The sequence below is a fragment of the Schistocerca piceifrons genome, chromosome 3, assembly GCF_021461385.2.
Source record: "Schistocerca piceifrons isolate TAMUIC-IGC-003096 chromosome 3, iqSchPice1.1, whole genome shotgun sequence".
Lineage (NCBI taxonomy): Eukaryota > Metazoa > Arthropoda > Insecta > Orthoptera > Acrididae > Schistocerca > Schistocerca piceifrons.
The window spans coordinates 276,798,372-276,820,291 of NC_060140.1; the positions used below are offsets into that span (position 1 = coordinate 276,798,372).

At 41.3% G+C, this 21,920-nt stretch overlaps 1 protein-coding gene across 1 annotated transcript in view; it reads right to left on the minus strand.

Annotated features, from left to right (window-relative positions):
• Positions 1-21,920, minus strand: part of LOC124789357 (alanyl-tRNA editing protein Aarsd1) — an 87,927-nt gene that overhangs the window by 29,684 nt on the left and 36,323 nt on the right. Inside the window, exons 6-7 of the mRNA XM_047256684.1 lie at positions 17,722-17,838; positions 3,610-3,740 (exon numbers count right to left, since the gene is read on the minus strand). Of these exons, the coding sequence (XP_047112640.1) occupies positions 3,610-3,740; positions 17,722-17,838 (248 nt within the window). The remainder of the gene's footprint in view (positions 1-3,609; positions 3,741-17,721; positions 17,839-21,920) is intronic.

Sequence of the window (21,920 nt, forward strand, 5' to 3'; positions counted from 1 at the left end):
ATTATGTAACCTATAAACTGCTGGCCAATAATTGTCATTAACTGCATGTAGTTGTGTTAATTATTTTCTAATTGTCTATCTTTCTTATTTCCTTGTCACGAAAGTCATTTTCATTGTGTTTTAAAAACTTTTCGGAGACTGAATTAGAGGACATGGAAGTGGATCGTTTGATAATAAAACGACCGAGCGCTATTTGTGTTCTTCATCAATTCTTCTATTAAAGAAGACAGAATGCCCCCGAGATTACCTTGCTGATCGTTTCTTTTAACTTGCGTAATTTCACATTTAAGACTTGTTCTCGAATGACTGGTCATGCATCATGTAACAATTACATCTGCCAACATACTCACACACTTGATATAGCCCCATATTTAATTATTTTATATGATGATGGATCTAAGGTATAACAAAATCTAAATTACAGATTAATCATACAGTCTGAATTATTTCAAACAATGGAAAATCCAGGATGGAATGTAACAATTATTATTTGTATTATTTGTGCTTTTAAAAAGAAATTTTACAACACCATTACTGGAACTTTTTTACTCATTGCTATTTTCAAATTACACAAAGCTTTATGTTCTTCACAGTGCTTTGTAAAGTCACTTATTGAGAAACTTTCATTGGAATATTCACAAGAAAGGAAACGTTTCAGCATGGTCTAGCAGCTAGCGCTTTTTTATTTTTTTGAAAGATCTTAGCCTTATGAAGGTAACTGTAAAGGAGCCCAATTATAAAATCAGCAAAATTGACCCGTAAACCACCGAAGTAGCTTTTTGTCGAAAGGCCTTCATCAAGCAAGGGTACACATGATTCTTATTTATTAGCAGCATCAGCTGTGTAGAGCAGAATGTGTTATTAGATAGCAATTTCTACTACATGATGAACAATACAGGGAAAATTATCTTCGCAAAAACATCAAAGGTTTTGTTGCACACAACACCGGTATAAATGAGTCATTATTTTTCATACACCACTACACTAGGAATAAATGTTGAAAAGTAACACTATCCGATGAGTACTGTCAAACATCAGTACCAAGGCAACATTTCATTCCTGTGAATGCCGAATTTTATTTCATGGTAATTTTTCCTCAATGACCATCACGCAGAAATGGACAGAGCACCAACCTTGTACTCTTTATTCCAAATGTAAAATTTGAAACAAAATGGTTCCCTTCCTAATGCCATATCATCTGGACCTAAATCCTACAAAACTGGTCTGGAATCTTGCAAAGAATAAAATCTGTAGTTGTAATACATAAAGGATCTCACTAATGCGAAAAATAATGGTTGGTTGGTCGATTTGGGGGAGAGATCGAACAGCGAGGTCATCTGTCCTGTCGGATTAGTGAAGGGTGGGGAAGGAAATCTGCCATGCTCTTTCAAAGGAACCATCCCAGCATTTGCCTGAAGATATATAGAGGAATCACAGAAAACCTAAATCAGGATGGCCAGACATGGGTTTGAACCATCGTCCTCCCGAATGCGAGTCCAGTGTGCTAACCACTGCACCACCTTGCTCAGTGAAAAATAATGGCTGATGCTTTTGCTGCCTTGCTTGGTGCAATCCTTTCGGCATACAGCTACTTTGGTTACCTGCATATCAATTTTGCAGCTTAATGTTAAAGAGTAGCTTTTCAGTTGTCATCAAGGGTGAGTGATTCTTCTTTGAGATATCTCTCCCTCTAAAAATTGTTGGTGGAATTGATCAATGACCTTAAACACTAAGCACTCACCCATGTGGTCAATAGAACCTTCATCCTTAACCAGTTCACCACAGGAGTAATATTAGTTTTCATCCAGCCTGCATGTCACACATTCTGCAAAATAAATATGATGAACTAGGCTGTCTTCATTGAGATGATGTAACATTTGCATTTTGTAACAGTCCCATTTATATGTGGTGGAAGTTTTCATTATTGCTGTACGGCTGACCCCAATTTCCAGTGAGACGTGGTGAGTATGCGCTCTGGACTCTTACTGAATGACTCCAGAACAATGGTTGATGTTTCATTCACAACTGTTTTTGTTCACCCAGTTTTCAGTTTCAGACAGAGTTCCACACTGTGGACAATAGATCATGTCTAGGTGGCACTGATAGAAATAATCTGTAATAATATGGGTGCTCCTCTCTCCTGATATCAGGACATTCTGAATGCATTTGACTTGTGTTAATCCCACCAGTTTTCATGGCACATGTAAGGAAGAAATATTACACGTAATTTGAGAAAGAATAAAGCTATGTTCAAATGAAAGGCATAATTGTTTTTCCAGTGTAATTGTCTGATAGGTCACATGACCGCTTTTCCATTTAAAAACTGCACCCGACATGGTTACATCCTAAATGGTCACCATCTTGGTTACGTACCTACGTCATGCAAGACAGCTTCTGGTGTGTGATGAAGTGTTTGGTTATCATTGCCCCCCTTCCCCCTGTATCTCACACTACCTGACTTTAAATTTCTATTTATCCACCAGTTTGGTTGTAGAAGTGTAATTCCACACCTATGGGCCACCCTGTATATTGTACAGAATGAATTTCATGTTACAGCAATTTCTACGCATACTTTACAATTTTTACTAATAATTCAAGGGACATAAAACATATACCGAGATTTAGATATGCAACAAATATTGACAACAAGAGTGTCAGTAACAAGTGGAGATGCTTGACCCAGAAGTACCTAATTCATATCCTGATGGTGGATATTGATCTCATCAGTATTTGACGGGAAAGAGTTGAAGACACTGTAACATACAGTCCCTGATTACTGAACTGTGTATTCTTGGATCTGGGATAAATTCTAAACCTCACCACTCATGGAATGAGGGCTATTTGCACTCCATTTCTTTAATGCCCATAATTGTCCCCAACAAAACACACACACACACACACACACACATACACACACACACACTACTATACTGAATTGCAAAATCATTCACCACAGTTATCCACTCAACACATTTGTGCATGGGATATACTATGTACAGGAGGGGGGGGGGGGGGGAAATCTTTTCAGCATGTTCCCAAATACACATGAAGATGTGTGTATGTTCTACCTTAATCTAATAACTAGGAATACACCTCAAGCTTAAGTAATGCAATCATCATCCCTGGCATCAGGTGCAGATTTGGTGGGAATCAGTAACTGTATCTGTCATTTGCGGTTAGTTTTTGATGAACACTTTCTGTCATTGCTACATTTCTGACAAACTTAACATCACTAACAAATTAAATTTTAATTTTCCTTCTTGTTGTGACACTGGTTCACTGAATTCAAATGTGGAATAAATTTTATTTATGATAAAGATTAGTCCAGTTGTTTAATAACATTCATTACCAAATAAAATCCATTTATGTTCAGAGAATTATCAAAGAAGATGTCAGCTGCACCTACTGACATCCACTGTACCAATAGGACTGCATCAGCAGCTGTTACTATGATCTTAGATAAAAGTTTTTATGTTGGGAAGATTGAAGTCAGTACGCGCCACATAGTACAATCCAGGGAGTGAAGACATACTGGGTCAAAGGAAGCAATAATTATGCAGTAAAGATGAGGAATTAAACACAGCAATGCAACCAGTTGCTATTACTTACTGTAACAGCTCCGTAAGCTTTCTTTCTCGTTCAAGACAGCTTGACAAATACTTTAGTACCCGTCCACCAACCAGGAAATGCAAGTTTGTTTTATTCTTCTTCCCTTTTTCAAAATATAAAAATTTAATTGCCTGGAATACAAATATTGCTAAATTATTAATGTGGAGTAATAAGAGGGGCATTCAATAAGTAATGAAACAATTTTTTTTTCTGAAAGTGGGCTTGTTTTATTCAGGATTCCAATGTATCATATTATTCCCCACTCTCTTGGGTACAAAATCCTATATTTCAATACAATTTCTGTTCAATGTGATGGCCGTATGCCAACCTTACTGGGAGGATTTGCATACCCATGTGCACACCACTGTACTGGTCGACATATGAGCCAATGTCTTGCTGCATCACTAACCTCCCCATCATCCATGTACTGCTTCCCGAAGAGTGTTCATTGGGCCATACAGATGTAAGTTGGAAGCTGCCAGATACGAGCTGCAGGATAGATGAGAGAAACAGTCCAAAGAAGTTTTGTGGGTGCCTCTACAGTGCACACTTGAGTGAGGCTTCCGCTGTCATGGAGAGGAAGTTAATTTGCATTTTTGTGGTGATGAATGAGCTGAAGTCGTTTCTTCAATTCCTTGAGGTTTGCACAATGCACTTCAGAGTTTATTGTTGCACCATGAGGGAGGCTATCAAACAAAATAACCCCTTCAGAGTCCAAGAAAGCTGTCGCCATAAATTTACTGGCTGAGGCTTTGCATGTTTTCTTCGGAGGAGAGGTGGGGATTGGCATCACTCCATGGATTGCTGTTTTGTTTCCAAATCGAAGAGATGAGCCCACACTTGTGACGAGGTTCAACAAAAAACTGTCACAATCAGTCTATTAACTCACAAGCAATTCTGCACAGATGGTCCTTTATTGCTCTTTATGGTCTTATGTTAGGCAGCGAGGAACCCAAAGGAGACACCTTTGAGTACAACAGGTGGATGACAGTGTCAGCACTACCAACAGAGATGTCCAGATGAGCCGTGAGGTGTTTGTTTGTGACTCATCTATCACCTCAAATGACAGTGTCCGCACATTCCAACACTGCCGGAGCCACAGTTGTGTGTGTGCAGCCGCCGGCCGAAGTGGCCGTGCGGTTAAAGGCGCTGCAGTCTGGAACCGCAAGACCGCTACGGTCGCAGGTTCGAATCCTGCCTCGGGCATGGATGTTTGTGATGTCCTTAGGTTAGTTAGGTTTCACTAGTTCTAAGTTCTAGGGGACTAATGACCTCAGCAGTTGAGTCCCATAGTGCTCAGAGCCATTTGAACCATTTTTTTGTGTGTGCAGCCAGCTGGCACACACAAGATTGGACAGGTTTGCATGACCTTGTTGCGATGGTGACAGACACCTCACCCAATGACTCACTGTGCTTTTGTTCACTGCTAGGACTTTCTGTAAGAGCCTATGAATACCTGAGATGTTCTGGTTTTCTACTTCAAGAAATTCAATGACAGCCCTCTGCCTGAAATACACCTCCATCACAGATGCCATTTTGAAGGCTACATATAGCACTGCCACCGACTGGAACTTCATGGATCAATAGGGGCTGAAGTAGAAATGTTCCATAATGTCTCACATCAAATTCTGTATTTACAAGCAAAATTTGCCAAGAAAATAATGTGTTACATTACTTATTGAACACCTCTCATAATTACATCATCATATTCATTATTGAAATAAAGTGATATGGTATGGTACTTCATACCATGGATGTGCACTTGGGAGGGGTCCGACACAAATCTGTGCTTGCATCATGATTCAGGGAAATCATTTCTAACAATGTCGGAGATGATTCCTTCAAACAGGCCATGCTTAATCTACCCATCACCTACTTCTCATAATTTCGATACTGATAAGATGGTAAATTCTTATACTTGCATTTTCTTAAAATGTTGATTCACATTCTGGAATGAATGTTTTTTTTTTGAACATGTGTCAAAATTCCTACAGTGCATCTGTTAATAATAATAATAATATTAATAATAATAATAATAATAATAAAAAGGAAGTCTTTTCCATGTCAGCTGTTAATCTCTGCAAATAAAGGGCCAAATACACAAATTTCACAAAAAGCATTTAAACTACAACAACGTACACTGCTAGTTATTAGCTCTGCCTATACCAGTGTCTTATTTGGCTTTATCAATAGTGTGATTATCTGCAGGGCAAGGGATGGGTGTGCCCACATGTGTGTTCGACATTCTTTTTCCTGATCACTGAGAACTGTGTTGCCTTACAATACAAGCTTCTATGAATGACATAGATGTGATAATTGAATCACGGTGGCAGGACTTTCAGGTGCAAAATTCAGAAAGCTGATTGACTCTTTGCCTGCAAGGAAGACGATCAAAGCAGGGTCTGTCTAAAGATGGTGGCTACCTGGTCTTTCCTCCACTAAGAGGAAGGGATCTAAGAAAGGATGCGACGTTAGGTTGGAGGCCACTCTTCAAAGGTAGCCAGGAGTGGGGTAGGATAGGATCATGCATAGTTGTTAGCTTTCAGTTCGGTTTGACTGAAGGAGTTGTAAGTAAAAAATATTTTTTTCTGTACGAACAGAGTGAAAGAGATGCTCTCTCTCTCTCTCTCTCTCTCTCTCTCTTACCCTCTAGCATGATGGAATTTGTGCACAGGGCTGAAACCAATATATTTTTCTGGATTTTGTGTGATGTTGGGCGAAAGTTTTGGGGGAAGTGACACGTGGAAGAGGTCAGCAACAGAGGTAGTCATTCCTTGAGGACTCTGAGGCAGCACCCTCCAAATAATATCAATCATGCAAAAGCTTGCAATACGTAAGTATCGTGAATCACAAATAGGCTTGTTTAATTTTCTCATACCACCAGCCCCTGTATGCAAATGATCAAGGTTTTTAGAATGGGTCAACAGTTGGACTCTCGGCAAACCATCCTGGTCGTTTAAAAGACAGACGATGGACACATGTGGAGGGGGGGGGGGGGGGGGTAATTACGAGTTGAGCGGGCACAGAGAGTTGATGTTAGGGCTGCTTAGGATGGCATCTGTGCAAAACAAGTGAAGTATATGAGTATGGATCATAAGCCAAGCTTTTTTTTATGAATAACCTTTTAGGTTGGAAAGCAACAGCTAAAAAACTTTCATAACGTGAAGGACAATCAAACAATTTATAGTCAGAGAGGGAAAATAATCTGTATTAAAATTGAAAGTCCAAATCCATATTAGCTGTTGATTATGTTTTCACTGTATGATGATGATTTCATACCCTGGAGGTGTATCTTCAAGCCATATCTGCATACAGAATAAATTTTGTTGTATCTTATTTTTCATAAGAGTAATGCTTAATGGTTTCTATCTCATGCACCAGATTGTTATTTAACACCGAAATCCATTGTGTTACTGCTATTTCCGTGGTCCAATGTATGTGTCCTTTTAATTCAGTTTCTAATGGTAGATGTCACCATGTTCATGATGGCGTGAGGCATGCTTCGCTTCACCGTATTCAATGTGTAGATAGCACTGTAACTTTTAGTTCTATTTGACACATGACTATATATTTTAATGTCGATGGCTCCAAAGGATCACACGTCTTAATTCTTTGTTTCTCCTGTGGATTTTGATGATAGGTTTCTTCGTTTTCATACTCTACAAACACCGTGAGTGGTATTTTAATTTTCATTACATTCATTCTGAAGTGTTTTGTGTTTATAGGTTTTATTCGGTCACATGTGGATTGTCATGTGCTCTCTAGGCTCATCTTTTGACTGTGTTTTGGAGATGTATTACTGATCACGCATAGTTCGGAGCAGATGCCCGTCTGCCTTTTCATCCAAGGCTTTACTGAGGAGTGACATGTTTTTGCGCGCACTATCATCTTGATATTCAAGGCACATTAAGTTTCGTTTTGTGAGTACATCGCTCTTCTGTCTACTTCGTTCAGTAGGTTATGTTCACCATTAGTGCTTTTAGTTATGTTGTTTTATTCTGTATGTGATATGACCTGAAGATATATCTCCAGGATATGAAACTGGTCATTGTACAGTGAAAACACAATCAACAGCTATTGCAGATTTGGAGTTTCACTCAGTTTCAGTACAGATTATTTTACCATCTACGATTTTAAATTGTTTGATTGTCCTTTACTTTTTTTGTGTAACTTCAATAGTGCTGTGCCGGTGTACTAGTATTTATTTATTTATTATGAATCAGATTGCTTGAAACTGCGAGCTAGAGGCTAATGTGTGTCCTAGTTTCCTATTTAGAATGAACAGTATAAATATCGCAAACATTATTTTAACTACAGGTAGTCAAAATCTTAGTTTTGAAAAAAGATGGAACTGAAAAGGCCAGAACCACCAAAAACCTGATTTCAGTATTGTACAGACTCAAAATGTGTGCAAAAGTGAAAGTAGTTTTACTAGAAAATTTACTCCTACATTATATAAATGTGCAGACTGGCTGCCTGCTTTCTTCTATAAAACAGTGGAAAATCCAGGATGGAATGTAACAATATTACGGAAAGGAAAGTTGCTACTCACCATATAGTGGAGACGACAATAGCTTATTTGTGACTGTCTTTGTGTTGTGCCTACCTGTGATTCAGCATCTCAACTGTATGGTGAGTAGCAACTTTCCTTTTCATAATATTAAAAGCTTTCTTCTGTCACATGTGTCTGGTAACAAATCTTCAGGAATGTCCTTGGACCCCTAATGGGTTAACAGACATTAAACACTTAGTTGTTTGAGACAAAAAAGGAAGTTGACTGAAATACACATAAAATATAGCATTGCGTATGCTGGGCTTGGAAAAGTTGATATGAGATGTCAGCTGCATACAACATACAGTATGAGAAATAAGAAGCATAATGAAGATGTTCCTAAGAATAGTTACATTCTTAGCGAGTAGCATATTCTGTGGGAAATGTGAATTTACACTAAGGGAATAATGAAATGGATACTTCACAGAAACTTAGTGTTTCTCAGGATCTGGTGAATCTGGTGGCAGTAATGGATTCCACATTCAAGGAACATATCGAAAAAATTAATAATTGTGTATTTTTTGGACATTTAAAAACAATTCAGACTGGGCTGCTGACACACTGTCATCAGTCGATTTATAAAGAAATATCACAAACAGAGTGCGTCACAACTGAAACTTATAAAACGACAGAATGTGAAACATTGTGTCAACACGTATTTATTGTTTGATATGAATTTTTAATTCATAACACCCAAAAATCATACAGCTGCAGGTACAAGTAGTGAGCTGTTCAAAGACCTTGACAAACTAAAGACTGGCAACTCTCCAGAAAAACCGATAGCTCAGAGCTATGATGTAGCTTCAGTTGTGAGTGGTGGGCACAACAGTATGCAGATAAGTGAAAGCAGTGTACAAAAGAGCGAATTTGTTATGCCCACCAACTCAACCTCATTGAAGAGTGCTGTGCAACACAACAAAAACAATGTAGTATTTTTTTTAGCAATTTGCAGGGACTGTCTGCTTTCATCTCAAAGTCAGTAAAAAGTGCTGTCATACTGGATAATGCTATGAAGAATCGTGTCCCAAGAAATGCTGGCACAGGATGGAATTTTAAAATGGAATGTGTGGACACCATATATATCTGTAAGAATGAAACAGACGTGTGCCTTAGGATTATTGAGGATGATGATAGCAATCATCATTCAACAACCAGGAAAGCAGATGGACTTTGGAAATTTTTCATCAACAACCAAGAATTGCTACTTTGGTTTGCATTTTCAGTAAGGTACTACCGCACTGTGACATTTTGTTAAATCAGCTGCAACACAGAGATGTTAAGACTGTAAAAGCTCTTAAGAATGTCTCATTTCAAGTCAGCAATGCAACTGATGAGAAATTCTCTTGACCTCTATCATCACTGGAACAACAGGAATGGAAACGAAGAGATCCCCAGTGCTAAATGTTTGCATCTTGTAGACTCTTGTAAAACTGTCGCAGAAGAAATCTTTGGCCTTATTACAGCTAAAACTGATGAGCGTTTTGCATTTAGCAATCACTTGTCAGCAGCTATTCCAGCCCAGTTTGTTTCCAAAACACAGGCTGTTATTCCCTGACAAAGAACTTCAGACCACAGTTAAATTATTCAACTTAAATGAAAATGAACTGTGACAGTAACTGATAGTCATGTACAGTAGAAATGATTTCCAAACTGAAGAGAGCTTTAACATGTCTGAATTGCATGTACAAATTAGGAACTGTTTCACCAAAGTCAGTGAAACTTCTACGAATTACCTGTGCAATACCTGTGACAACACCAGGAAATGAGAGGCGTTTCATTACAATGAAAAGGATACTTTCACTAAATACACAACAAAGGAAGAGAGATTTAGTGCGTTTGGTATGTGCTGTACAGAAAAAACACTTTTTCTTCTTTTTTTGGGTTATAGTTTTATGGTGAAAAACAGCTATGGTCATAAGTACCCATTCTGTGGCTTAGTGAAGGGTAGAAACAGGAATTTAAATCAGCAGCAATGGGAGGAAAACTCAAGGAGAAGGGAAACCAAAACCGAAAGGAAATCTTAGGAGTGCTATTGAATGGGGGTTGTTTTCCGTGGAAAAAAAAAAAAAAACTTCAAATGACTGATGTCATCTCACTAACACTTATCAACTCAAGGGTATGATTGGATGAGCGTGCGTCATCTGTTAAAAGGGACGATATTTCAGGCGACAGCTGTAAATGGGCGTGTAGTGGATTAAAATAGGGGCACTAAAGTAAAAGGTGTCTCACTGTCCACAATTGAGAGCAGTGGGGACAAAGCGGGGGAGGACTGCCACTTAAAAGATGTCAATGGCTAAAAAGACAGTGCCCAATCCGGAGTGTAGTTAAAATTACCTCCCCTCGAAAACGAGGCCAGGAGGAAGGGGTCCAAGCAGAGGGAAGAGGTTTTATGTCCTATAATTTATTATCCTGAAGTGCAGACCAATGTGTGTCCCATGAAACAGCAACATGATGATGTAAAACACTCTGTAGATTGGCAAAGGGAACCATGTGAACAGCGGGCCGAGGAAGAGAGACAGCAGCCTTTGCTGCTTTACTGGCTGCCTTGTTTCCGCATATACCAGCATGCCCTGGGATCCAGAGGAATGACACAGAGATGCCCCCTAGGTGGAGCATGTGGAGGCAGTCCTGAATCTGGTGGACCAGATGGTGATTGGGATAAAGAGCTTGGAGATTGAGAAGAGAACTGAGCGAATCCGAGTATATAATATATTGTATCCGTTGATGGCAACGGATGTATTGGACAGCCTGGAGAACAGCATAAAGCTCTGCAGTAAAAGGCAAACACTGGTTAGGAAGCCAAAATCTAAGAGGGGTGTGGTCAATAATATAGGCACTCCCGACACCAAAGATGGTCTCAGAGCCATCTGTAAATAAATGTGGCATCCTCCATTTGTGTGCATAGAGCAGCAAATGCCCGACAAACTATAGGAGGGATACTATCTTTGGGAAGCTGACAAAGGTCACGGAGAAAGCATGTCCGGGGGCAAAGCCAAGGTGGTGTCATGCCACAATTTGTCAAAGTTTTAGGAAATTGGAAAAAAAGAGAATGCAGCAGTTGACAGAAGCAGACTCCCAGTGGTAGTAGAGAGTAAGGGCTGCCTGCATACCCTAAATCCAAGGAGGCATTGCGATATAGGTGGAGGTGCACCACTCGGTCCACTCCCCAAGAGGTACCATTCAGAACACGGAGGGTATTGAGGGATCGCAGACAGCGAGCCGAAAGATATGAAACCTGGGAAGACTAGCACAGTTTTCTGTCAAACTTAAGTCCCAACAATTTGGCGATGTACATGAATGGAATGTCAACAGGGTCTAGATGTAGGTAAGGTGGATAAAACTCTGTACGACACCAAAAATTTACACAGATGGTCTTACTGGGAGAAAATCGGATGCCGGTTTCGATGATCCCTGAGTGGAGGTGATCGAGACATCACGTTCAAGAAGGCTAGTCTGTCGAGACCTGTAGCAGATTGCAAAATCATCGATAAAGAGGGAGGCCGAGACATCGGAAAGGAGAAAATCCACAACTGGATTTATGGCAATGGCAAACAGTATAACACTTAGCACAGAGTCCTGGGGCATGCCATTTTCTTGGGAGAAAGTACGCGATAGAGCAGTGTTCACCCACACCTTAAATGTGTGCTCTGTCATAAATTCACAGATGAAAAGGGGTAGCCGACCTCGAAAGCCCCAAGAGAACAGTGTGTTGAGGATGCCTGTCCTCCAAAAGGTATCATATGCCCTCTCCAGATCAAAAAATATAGCTACTGTTTGGCGTTTCCTGAGAAAATTGTTCATGATACAAGTGGAGAGAGCAACAAGATGGTCAACAGTGGAACAATGCTTTCGGAAACTGCATTGGACAGTTGCTAAAAGGTTTTGTGACTCGAGCCACCAGCCGAAACGGCAATTTACCATACACTCAAGAACCTCAAACACTACCCGTGAGAGAGATTGGGTGATAGCTGGAGGGGAGATGTTTGTCCTTTTTAGGTCTCGGAACAGGAATGACGACAGCTTCCTGCCATCTTCTGGAAAAGGTACTGTTGACCCAGGGTCAATTACAAAGGCAGAGGAGGTAGCACAGAGTAGGGTACAATAGATGCAGCAACATTTGGACATGGATACCATCCGATCCAGGAACAGAGGAGCGAGAAGAGGAGAGTGCATGTCCAAGTTCCTGCACAGAAAAAACGGCATTATAGCTTTCGAGTTTTTGAGAGGAAAAAGCAAGATGTCACTCTTCTGCAATCTGTTTCTTTGGGAGAACGGCTGATGGGTAATTACAAGAGCTCAAAACCTCAGCAGAGTGTCAACCCAAGATTGCAACTGGGTCCACTAAGGTATCCTGCGCAACAGTTAGCCCAAAGGTCGGAGAAAAACTAGGCATGCCGGATATCTGCAGGATTCAACTTCAAACAACTGATGAGGCAGTGAAGGTATTAAAGGAGCTGGTAAAGAAATCCCAGCTTGCCTTCTTGCTATCACATATGATGCAATAGCATCGTGCACATAATTGCTTACAGTGGATACTGTTGACCAGTGTAGGATGATGGGGGGAAAACGCGAAGAGCATGTCTCCGCTCATGTACTGCATCACGGCACACCTCGTTCCACCAAGGAACTGGGAGGCACCAGTGCAAAAAGGAGCTATGAGGTATTGAACATTCCGCACTGTAAGAGTAGCTTCCGTAACATGAGTGACCTGATCGTCGATGCTAGGAAATTGACGGTCATCACATTTTGCTAGAAAGGAGAAAGTGTCCAATTGGCTTGGGAAAACTTCCAGCATCTTGGGCACTTAGGTGGCAGTTGTGGCTGTAATCGATGGACACATGGAATATGTGTCACTCAAATGTGTATCAGCAAGAGTAAACCATTCAAAGTGCTGAGCTAGCCTAACAGTACTGACCAAAAGGTCCAAATGAGAGCAGGTCGACATGGAGGCAGACAAAAATGTAGGTTCCCCAGTGTTGAGGCAAACTACTTGGTGGAAGAGGTAAATCAACAGGGATCCTCTCTGACAAGGACACGGAGATCCCCAATGTGGGTGGTGAGCATTGAAGTCTCCAACCAGCAAATGGGGGAGGGGGGGGGGGACTTTTTTGTTTTAATTTTGCTACACAGGAAATTAATCTACTTACTGTACACAGCATACATTAATTACAAACAGTTACTCAGTAGTTCACTGACACTAAATGGCAAAACCTCTACAGACAATGTTCTTTACAGGTTATACTCTTCAACAAGCTTTTAATCAGTTAAGCAAATTTAACTTTACACTCATTTGTTCTTCAAAAATAATGATATATTTGCATAAGGAGAAACAATTTTTCTACTTCACACCTGTGGCTGACAAAGCAACAGTTAAGACACAACTCCATATTGTACGTATTTTGAAGCAGGTGCTTTTACAGATGAACTACAACTTTACTGTCATCAGGAATAAAGAAGAATAGTGTCTAATGTACCTGTTTCTACAATCATAATTAAACCTTAACCACATAATCAGAAATTCTGGCATGGCTATACAAGAAAAACATATGTAGCTTTCAAACAGCTGTTTTCCTTACTTCTGGAAGGCGTTCGATACAGTTCCGCACTGTCACCTGATAAACAAAGTAAGAGCCTACGGAATATCAGACCAGCTGTGTGGCTGGATTGAAGAGTTTTTAGCAAACCGAACACAGCATGTTGTTATCAATGGGGAGACGTCTACAGACGTTCTGGCGTGCCACAGAGGAGTGTTATGGGACCATTGCTTTTCACAATATATATATAAATGACCTAGTAGATAGTGTCGGAAGTTCCATGGGGCTTTTCGCGGATGATGCTGTAGTATACAGAGAAGTTGCAGCATTAAAAAATTGTAGCGAAATGCAGGAAGATCTGCAGCGGATAGGCACTTGGTGCAGGGAGTGGCAACTGACCCTTAACATAGACAAATGTAATGTATGGCGAATACATAGAAAGAAGGAGCCTTTATTGTATGATTATATGATAGCGGAACAAACACTGGTAGCAGTTACTTCTGTAGAATATCTGGGAGTATGCGTGCGGAACGATTTGAAGTGGAATGATCATATAAAATTAATTGTTGGTAAGGCGGGTGCCAGGTTGAGATTCATTGGGAGAGTCCTTAGAAAATGTAGTCCATCAACAAAGGAGGTGGCTTACAAAACTCTCGTTCGACCTATACTTGAGTATTGCTCATCAGTGTGGGATCCGTACCAGATCGGTCTGACGGAGGAGATAGAGAAGATCCAAAGAAGAGCGGCGCGTTTCGTCACAGGGTTATTTGGTAACCGTAATAGCGTTCCGGAGATGTTTAGCAATCTCGAGTGGCAGACTCTGCAAGAAAGGCCCTCTGCATTGCGGTGTAGGTTGCTCGCCACATTTCAAGAGGGTGCGTTTCTGGATGAGGTATCGAATATATTGCTTCCCCCTACTTATACCTCCCGAGGAGATCACAAATGTAAAATTAGAGAGATTCGAGTGCGTACGGAGGCTTTCAGACAGTCGTTCTTCCCACGAACCATACGCGACTGGAACAGAAAAGGGAGGTAATGACCGTGGCACGTAAAGTGCCCTCCGCCACACACCATTGGGTGGCTTGTGGAGTATAAATGTAGATGTAGATGTAGAAGCATGACAGCTATGGGATACACAGTGTGTTGTGATCAAATTTTTGCAGATTTCATTTATGGGTATCCACAGAAACTTATCCAAGAGGAGCCAGTAGTCCAAAATTGTCATTTCTTTATGTAATTCATTCTTTGAGTGAGAATGTGTAATGCTCCAAGAATAAAATTTGGCACGATATACACAAACTTTACTGTATCTCAAAGGACTGATAGTTACTAATTCAATACATATATATATTGAAATGTGGGTTACTCTGACCCCTAAATGGTAAGCCTATTTCCATTGGATTGTCTAAAATAGATCATTTATACTAGCTAAGTAAGTATGTAGGTTACCTCTTAGTTTAACAGTCTGAAATGACAGTGTGTGCAATGAGTAAAGAAATAAAGGTAGAAAATGCTCACTGGAGATATGTTTATTGAAACACTCACGATATGTTCACACCGACCACTAAATATCTCCAACAGAAAAAAAAAGAGTGATTGCGATAACCCTTTTGGAAAATAACAAACTGTGATGCCATCTGTAACACTGCTTACTTACTATACTTTAAGCCCGCCTGGTTGGCCATGCAATCTAACGCACTGCTTTCCGGGTGGGAAGGCATGCCGGTCCCCGGGATGAATCCGCCCGGCAGATTTGTGTCCAGGTCCAGAGTGCCGGCCAGTTTGTGAATGGTTTTTAAGGTGGTTTCCCACCTGCCTCAATAAATGCAGGCTGCTTCCCCTTATTCTGCCTCAGTTACACCAGTCGGCAATTGCTGTGCAAACACTTTCTCCACGTACATGTACACCATAATTACTCTACCACGCAAACATTGCCGTTACACTCATCTGGTGTGAGACGTTCCCAGGAGGGAGGGGTCATCCATTAGGGGCTGAACCACACGATAACCTGGGGTTCGGTGTGGCTCGGCGGTGGGGTGAAAGGACTGCTGTAGCCTGTTGTGGGGTTGTGTACTACTGAGGGCTACAGCGGGGACGAAGTCTCTCCGCCATTTCTAGGTCCTCAATTCCATACTATACTATACTTTATGTCCGAATATTTTATAACATTATGTTGGCTGGTATAATTAGCTGAACAAATATTTTTTGAAAATTAGTGTTTCTTTTTTAGTTATCTGGGTAAAATGTAGCTCAGTCAGCTTTTGGAGCTCCTAAAGCAACCCTTAATTAGCCAGCAGAAATGACTTAACAGCACGGGACTAAACTATGATGGCTAAACCTCCCCAGTTTGACTTGTTATTTTGGACTACACACTTCTTAACTAATGTAGCTGTGTACTCTGCTCTGTACCACCACAGAGAGAATAATTTTAGGTCTCAAATCTTTGAGAAAAGATTTTTTTTACCCTGAAATTTCATATTTTTCTCCTAAATAAAACGTAAAATACTGCAGTGATTACATTGCCCTAAAGAGGCGGTGGTCCCACTGTGAGAATTAGGTGCCGATTTCAGTCAGTGTACTGCAGCCAATGCTTATTTTATGCTGGGAACTAGTACCGGGATGCATTGCCGGAGTGTTTGAATGATCCCTTTCTTTGTCCTGATAAGAGCTGAATGAAAAAAGCAACAGACAAAAGATCAGGGATACTATTTTGGCAATGTTTTGCAAATGTTTTCATTTACCCTGACTGCAAGATACTGCCAAAATGACTTCTAGGGAAAAGGAATCCAAAATGACTTCTATGGAAAAGGAACGGTGTAGTTTCTCATAAGCATCTTGAGAATCAAGTAAGTCGATGGCATACGGCAATTGCTAAAGCTATTTTCTGTTGCATTCTGCAATGCAAAGTCTGTCATTCAGTGTAGGAAACTCACAGAAAAAAGGTTTCTAGAAATGTTTGAGAATTCAGTGTTGTATAAAACTTTTATCTTCAACATTCCCCACACCTTTCCAGTAACCTTGTTTCGCATCAGAGCAACAAGACTACTAAGAGTAGTAAGGTAACTGTATCTCATTGTCAGGCATATGCTCAGAAGAAAGACCAGTAACATGATATTCCTCCGTTAGTACCCTCCATTATAACATTCAGAGTGCCAAGGATGATGTAAGCCATGTTTCAGGCCAACAATATAAAAATTAAAAAGTGGATGTACATACGTTTTCCAGACTGCAGACGATTTGATTGACTGTGATAAAACACTAAATTTCTAGCAGCCAGAATGAAAAGCTGTGAGTATTACACGAGCTCTTCACCTGGGAGTCAGCACCCTACAGCTAAGTTTGAGAACTGCAGAATTAAATATCACAAGGAATCTCTCAAGGATGTACAGCCCCTCTGTCTCTATTCTCGTCACATTTTTAAAAAACCCTTATGTTTTATCAGCTTGGTATTACAGTCAACGTAACTGCAAAGAATAACATCAAACATGCTAGGGGCACATTGAGTTTCCAGGCCACAGCTGATGAAGTACCCCAGGAGCTGCAAGAATTAAAATGCATCCACAACATTAACAAATTGAAAAATGTGCTAAAGATGTTTGGCAAAGGCAGCTAGCATGTGAAGAAGAAGAAGAAGAAGAAGAAGAAGAAGAAGAAGAAGAATGAGGAGGAGGAGGAGGATGAGTAAAACATTTCTGCTGACACTACAAACTTGTAAACAGTAATCGTGTTCAACTGGAGTCTGGTTTTATAAATTAACAAGTATGAATGCATAAACAAGAAACACAGCAATGTGATCATGTCACCCACGCCAGTCTGACTGACACCAATGCAATGTGTAGTTATGTATTTACATTAAAAATTTAAAAAAAACCAAGCAGAAAAAACTACAAGGTAAAGTGTATATTACACTACAATCATCCAGCATGCTCCAACAAAATGTGAAAATAGATATATCTAGGATAGTAGCTAGTGAACTGTGAACCATACATATATATTCCTTCAAATCAAAAACAGATAAATACTGACCTGTAACTGACTAAGATTGCTGACATGTGTACCACAACACATATTGTTGTCCACTCCTTCAATTGAGATCACACGCACATCACCTTCATGATCCTTTGGGAGCCCACGAGTATGTGCCTGATGAATGTAAAAATATTTTTAAAATTTAATATAATGGTATGACATAACTTAAGATAAATTTATAAAACTATATTTCTGTTTGAAAATGAACACACGTAAGTTACAGGTTTATTTGGCTTTGTGATTAAGTTCTTGTCAAAAATCTAAAAGGACGATTGAATAATCATTTCCTCAGTTGCTCTGTTACTAATATTCTAATTAAGGTAAACAATCATGAAGTTCAAGGCGAGTAAGAATTAGAGAGAAAATGGTGGAAAGAGTGGAATAAGAAAAAGGCACGATGATGTAGCTCTACTGAAACAACAAATTTATGTATACAGTACACCAAATTTTTCTCAAGTTCTCAGTCTTTGAGGTATAAAGGATGGTATTGATCTTTTCACATTTTCCTGTATATTAGGTCTGTTTTGTTATAGCTTTGAACTGATTTTATTCAAGTGCTGATGGATCACAAAAACCTGCACATTCCAGAGAATTACTTTTGCAGTAAATGTTGTGTCTTCAGTCCAAATACTGGTTTGATGCAGCTCTCCAACAATCCTGTGCAAGCCTTATCTCTACATAACTACTGCAACCGACATTCCTTTGAACTTTTTTACTGTATTCATTTCTAGACCTCCCTCTACAGCTTTCAACCCTCACAACTGCCTCCATTACCAAACTGAGCTATTCCTTAATACCTCATTTGAATCCTTGAAACCACATTTCAGTAAGTGTCCTATCAACTGATCCCTGTTAGTCAAATTGTGGCATAAATTCCCAATTCGATTTACTGCCTCAGTAGTTATTCAATATACCCATTTAATTGTCAGCTTCCTTTTGTAGTACTACAATACAAAAGCTTCAATTCTCTTCTTATTTGAACTGCTTATCATCCATGCTCCCCTTCCATACAAGGCTACACTCCAAGCAATTATCCCCAGAAAGAGACTCCCTATCAATTTGATATTAGAGGTTGACAACTTTCTCTTTTTCACAAACTTTTCTTGCTGTTGCCTGTCTGTATTTTATATCTCCTCTACTTCAGCAAACTTAAGTTATTTTGCTGCCCAAATAGTTAAACTTATCTACTGCTTTTAAGTTTTTTTTTTTAGGGCGCAAAACTGCTATGGTCATTAGCGCCCGGTCCGTGACTTAGGAAACAGTAAAAAACCGAAAATGGAAACCAGCAGCAATGGGAACGAAAGTCATAAAATTGGCAAAACTAAAAGCAGAAGGAAGGCTTAAAAATCCACTACAGAAAGGGGTTGGTTGTCCCCAAAAAAAGCTTCAAATGACTGACGTCATTTCACTGGCACTAATGAACTCTAGAACGCGATCGGCCGAGCGCGTATCATCTGCTAAAATTGACGATATATCAGGCGACAGCTGTAGACGGGCGCGTAACGGATTAAAATAGGGGTACTTAATTAAAAGGTGTCTTACCGACCACAGCTGAGAGCAGTGGGGACAGAGTGGGGGAGGATCGCCACTTAAAAGATGTCGATGGCTAAAAAGACAGTGCCCTATCTGGAGTCCAGTTAAAATTACCTCCTCCCGACGATGCGTTCGGGAGGAAGAGGTCCAAGCACAAGGAAGAGCTTTCACGTCCCGCAATTTATTATGGGGAAGTGTCGACCAATGTGCGTGCCATAAAAGAACAACACGACGACATAAAATGCTCCGTAGATCGGCGAAGGGAATCGATTGAATAGCTGGCCTCATTGCCACAGATACCAACGTGTCCCGGGAGCCAGAGGAACGCCACCGAGACGCCCCCCAGGTGGAGCAAGCGCAGACAGTCCTGAATCCGGTGGACCAGAGGGTGCACAGGATAAAGAGCTTGGAGACTGAGGAGAGAGAATCTGAGCAGATAACGTACTGTATCCGCTGATGGCGGCGGATGTAGTGGACAGCCTGGAGAACAGCGTAAAGCTCCGCAGTATAAACCGAACACTGGTCAGGAAGCCGAAAGTGATTTGGGGTGTCGCCAGCAATATAGGCACTCCCTACACCTAACGATGTTTTCGAGCCGTCGGTGTAAATAAATGTGGCTTCCGTTCTTTGTGCACATAGAGCAGCAAATTCCCGACGATAAACAAGTGAAGGGGTACCATCCTTGGGAAATCGACAAAGGTCACGGGGCAGGCAGATCCGGGAACGGAGCCAAGGCGGTGCCATACCCCAAGTTGTCAAGAAGGTTTTAGGAAAGCGGAAGGAAAGACAATAGAGCAGTTGACGGAAGCGGACTCCCGGTGGTAGTAGGGAGGGGGGGCGGCCTGCATACCTTACATCAAAGGAGGCGTCGAAAAAAATGTCATGGGCCAGATTAGCAGGCATGGAAGACAGATGGCTAGCATAATGACTCGGAAGGACTGCTCGCCGATTGGACAGCGGAGGTTCAGCAGTCTCAGCATAAAGGCTTTCCACAGGGCTGGTGTAAAAAGCTCCAGACACTAAACGTAATCCACGGTGGTGGATAGAGTCGAGACGCCGAAGAATAGACGGCCGAGTAGAGGAGTAGACTATGCGTCCATAGTCCAATTTCGAGTGCACTAAGGCGCGATAGAGGCGGAGAAAGACCACTAAGTCCGCTCCCCAGGAGGTACCATTCAGGACACGGAGGGTGTTGAGGGATCGCAGACAGCGAGCCGAAATATAGGAAACATGGGAGGACCAGCACAGTTTTCTGTCAAACATAAGACACAAGAATTTAGCGACGTCTGAAAACGGAAGGTTGACAGGACCTAGATGTAAGGAGGGCGGAAGAAACTCCTTACGTCACCAAAAATTAACACAAATGGTCTTACTGGGAGAAAAACGGAAGCCGGTTTTGATGCTCCAAGAGTGGAGGCGATCGAGACATCCTTGAAGACGTCATTCAAGAAGGTTGGTCCGCTGAGAGCTGTAGTAGATCGCAAAATCGTCCACAAAGAGGGAGCCCGAGACATCAGGAAGGAGACGATCCATAATTGGATTTATGGCAATAGCAAACAATACAACACTCAGCACGGAGCCCTGGGGTACCCCGTTTTCTTGGGAGAAAGTACGGGAGAGAGTAGTGTTCACCCGCACCCTAAATGTGCGCTCTGCCATAAATTCGCGAAGAAAAAGGGGCAGCCGGCCTCGAAAGCCCCAAGAGAACAGTGTGCGGATGATGCCTGTCCTCCAACAGGTATTGTATGCTCTCTCCAGATCAAAAAATATTGCTACTGTTTGGCGTTTCCAGAGAAAATTGTTCATGATATAAGTGGAGAGAGCAACAAGATGGTCAACTGCAGAACAATGCTTTCGGAATCCGCATTGGGCAGGTGTTAAAAGACTGCGGGATTCCAGCCACCACGCTAAATGGTAATTCACCATACGCTCCAAAACCTTACAGACACTACTCGTGAGAGAAATGGGGCGATAGCTAGAGGGGAGATGTTTGTCCTTTCCAGGTTTCGGAACAGGAACGACGATAGCTTCCCGCCATCGTCTGGGAAAAGTACTGTCGGTCCAAATTCGATTATAAAGGCGAAGGAGGTAACGCAGACTATGGGTTGATAAATGCAGCAACATTTGGACATGGATACCATTCGGTCCTGGGGCGGAGGAGCGAGAAGAAGAGAGTGCATGTTGTAGTTCCCGCATGGAGAAAACAGTATTGTAGCTTTCGCGATTTGGAGAGGAGAAAGCAAGATGTCGCACTTTCGCTACACGTTTCTTCGGGAGAAACGCTGGCGGGTAATTTGAAGAGCTCGAAATCTCAGCAAAGTGCTGACCCAATGAGTTAGAAATTGCGATGGGGTCCACTAATGTATCATGCGCGACAGTGAGCCCACAGACCGGGGAGAAACTAGGCGCGCCTGAGAACCGTCGAAGCCGACTCCAAACTTCCGAGGAGGGAGTGAAGGTGTTAAATGAGCTAATAAAGAATTTCCAGCTTGCCTTCTTGCTATCGCGGATGACACGATGGCATCGCACATGGAACTGCTTATAGCGGATACAGTTGGCCAAAGTAGGATGGTGGCGGAAAACGCGGAGAGCACGTCGCCGCTCACGTGTTGCGTCATGGCATGCCTCGTTCCACCAAGGAACTGGGGGGCGCCGGAGCAATT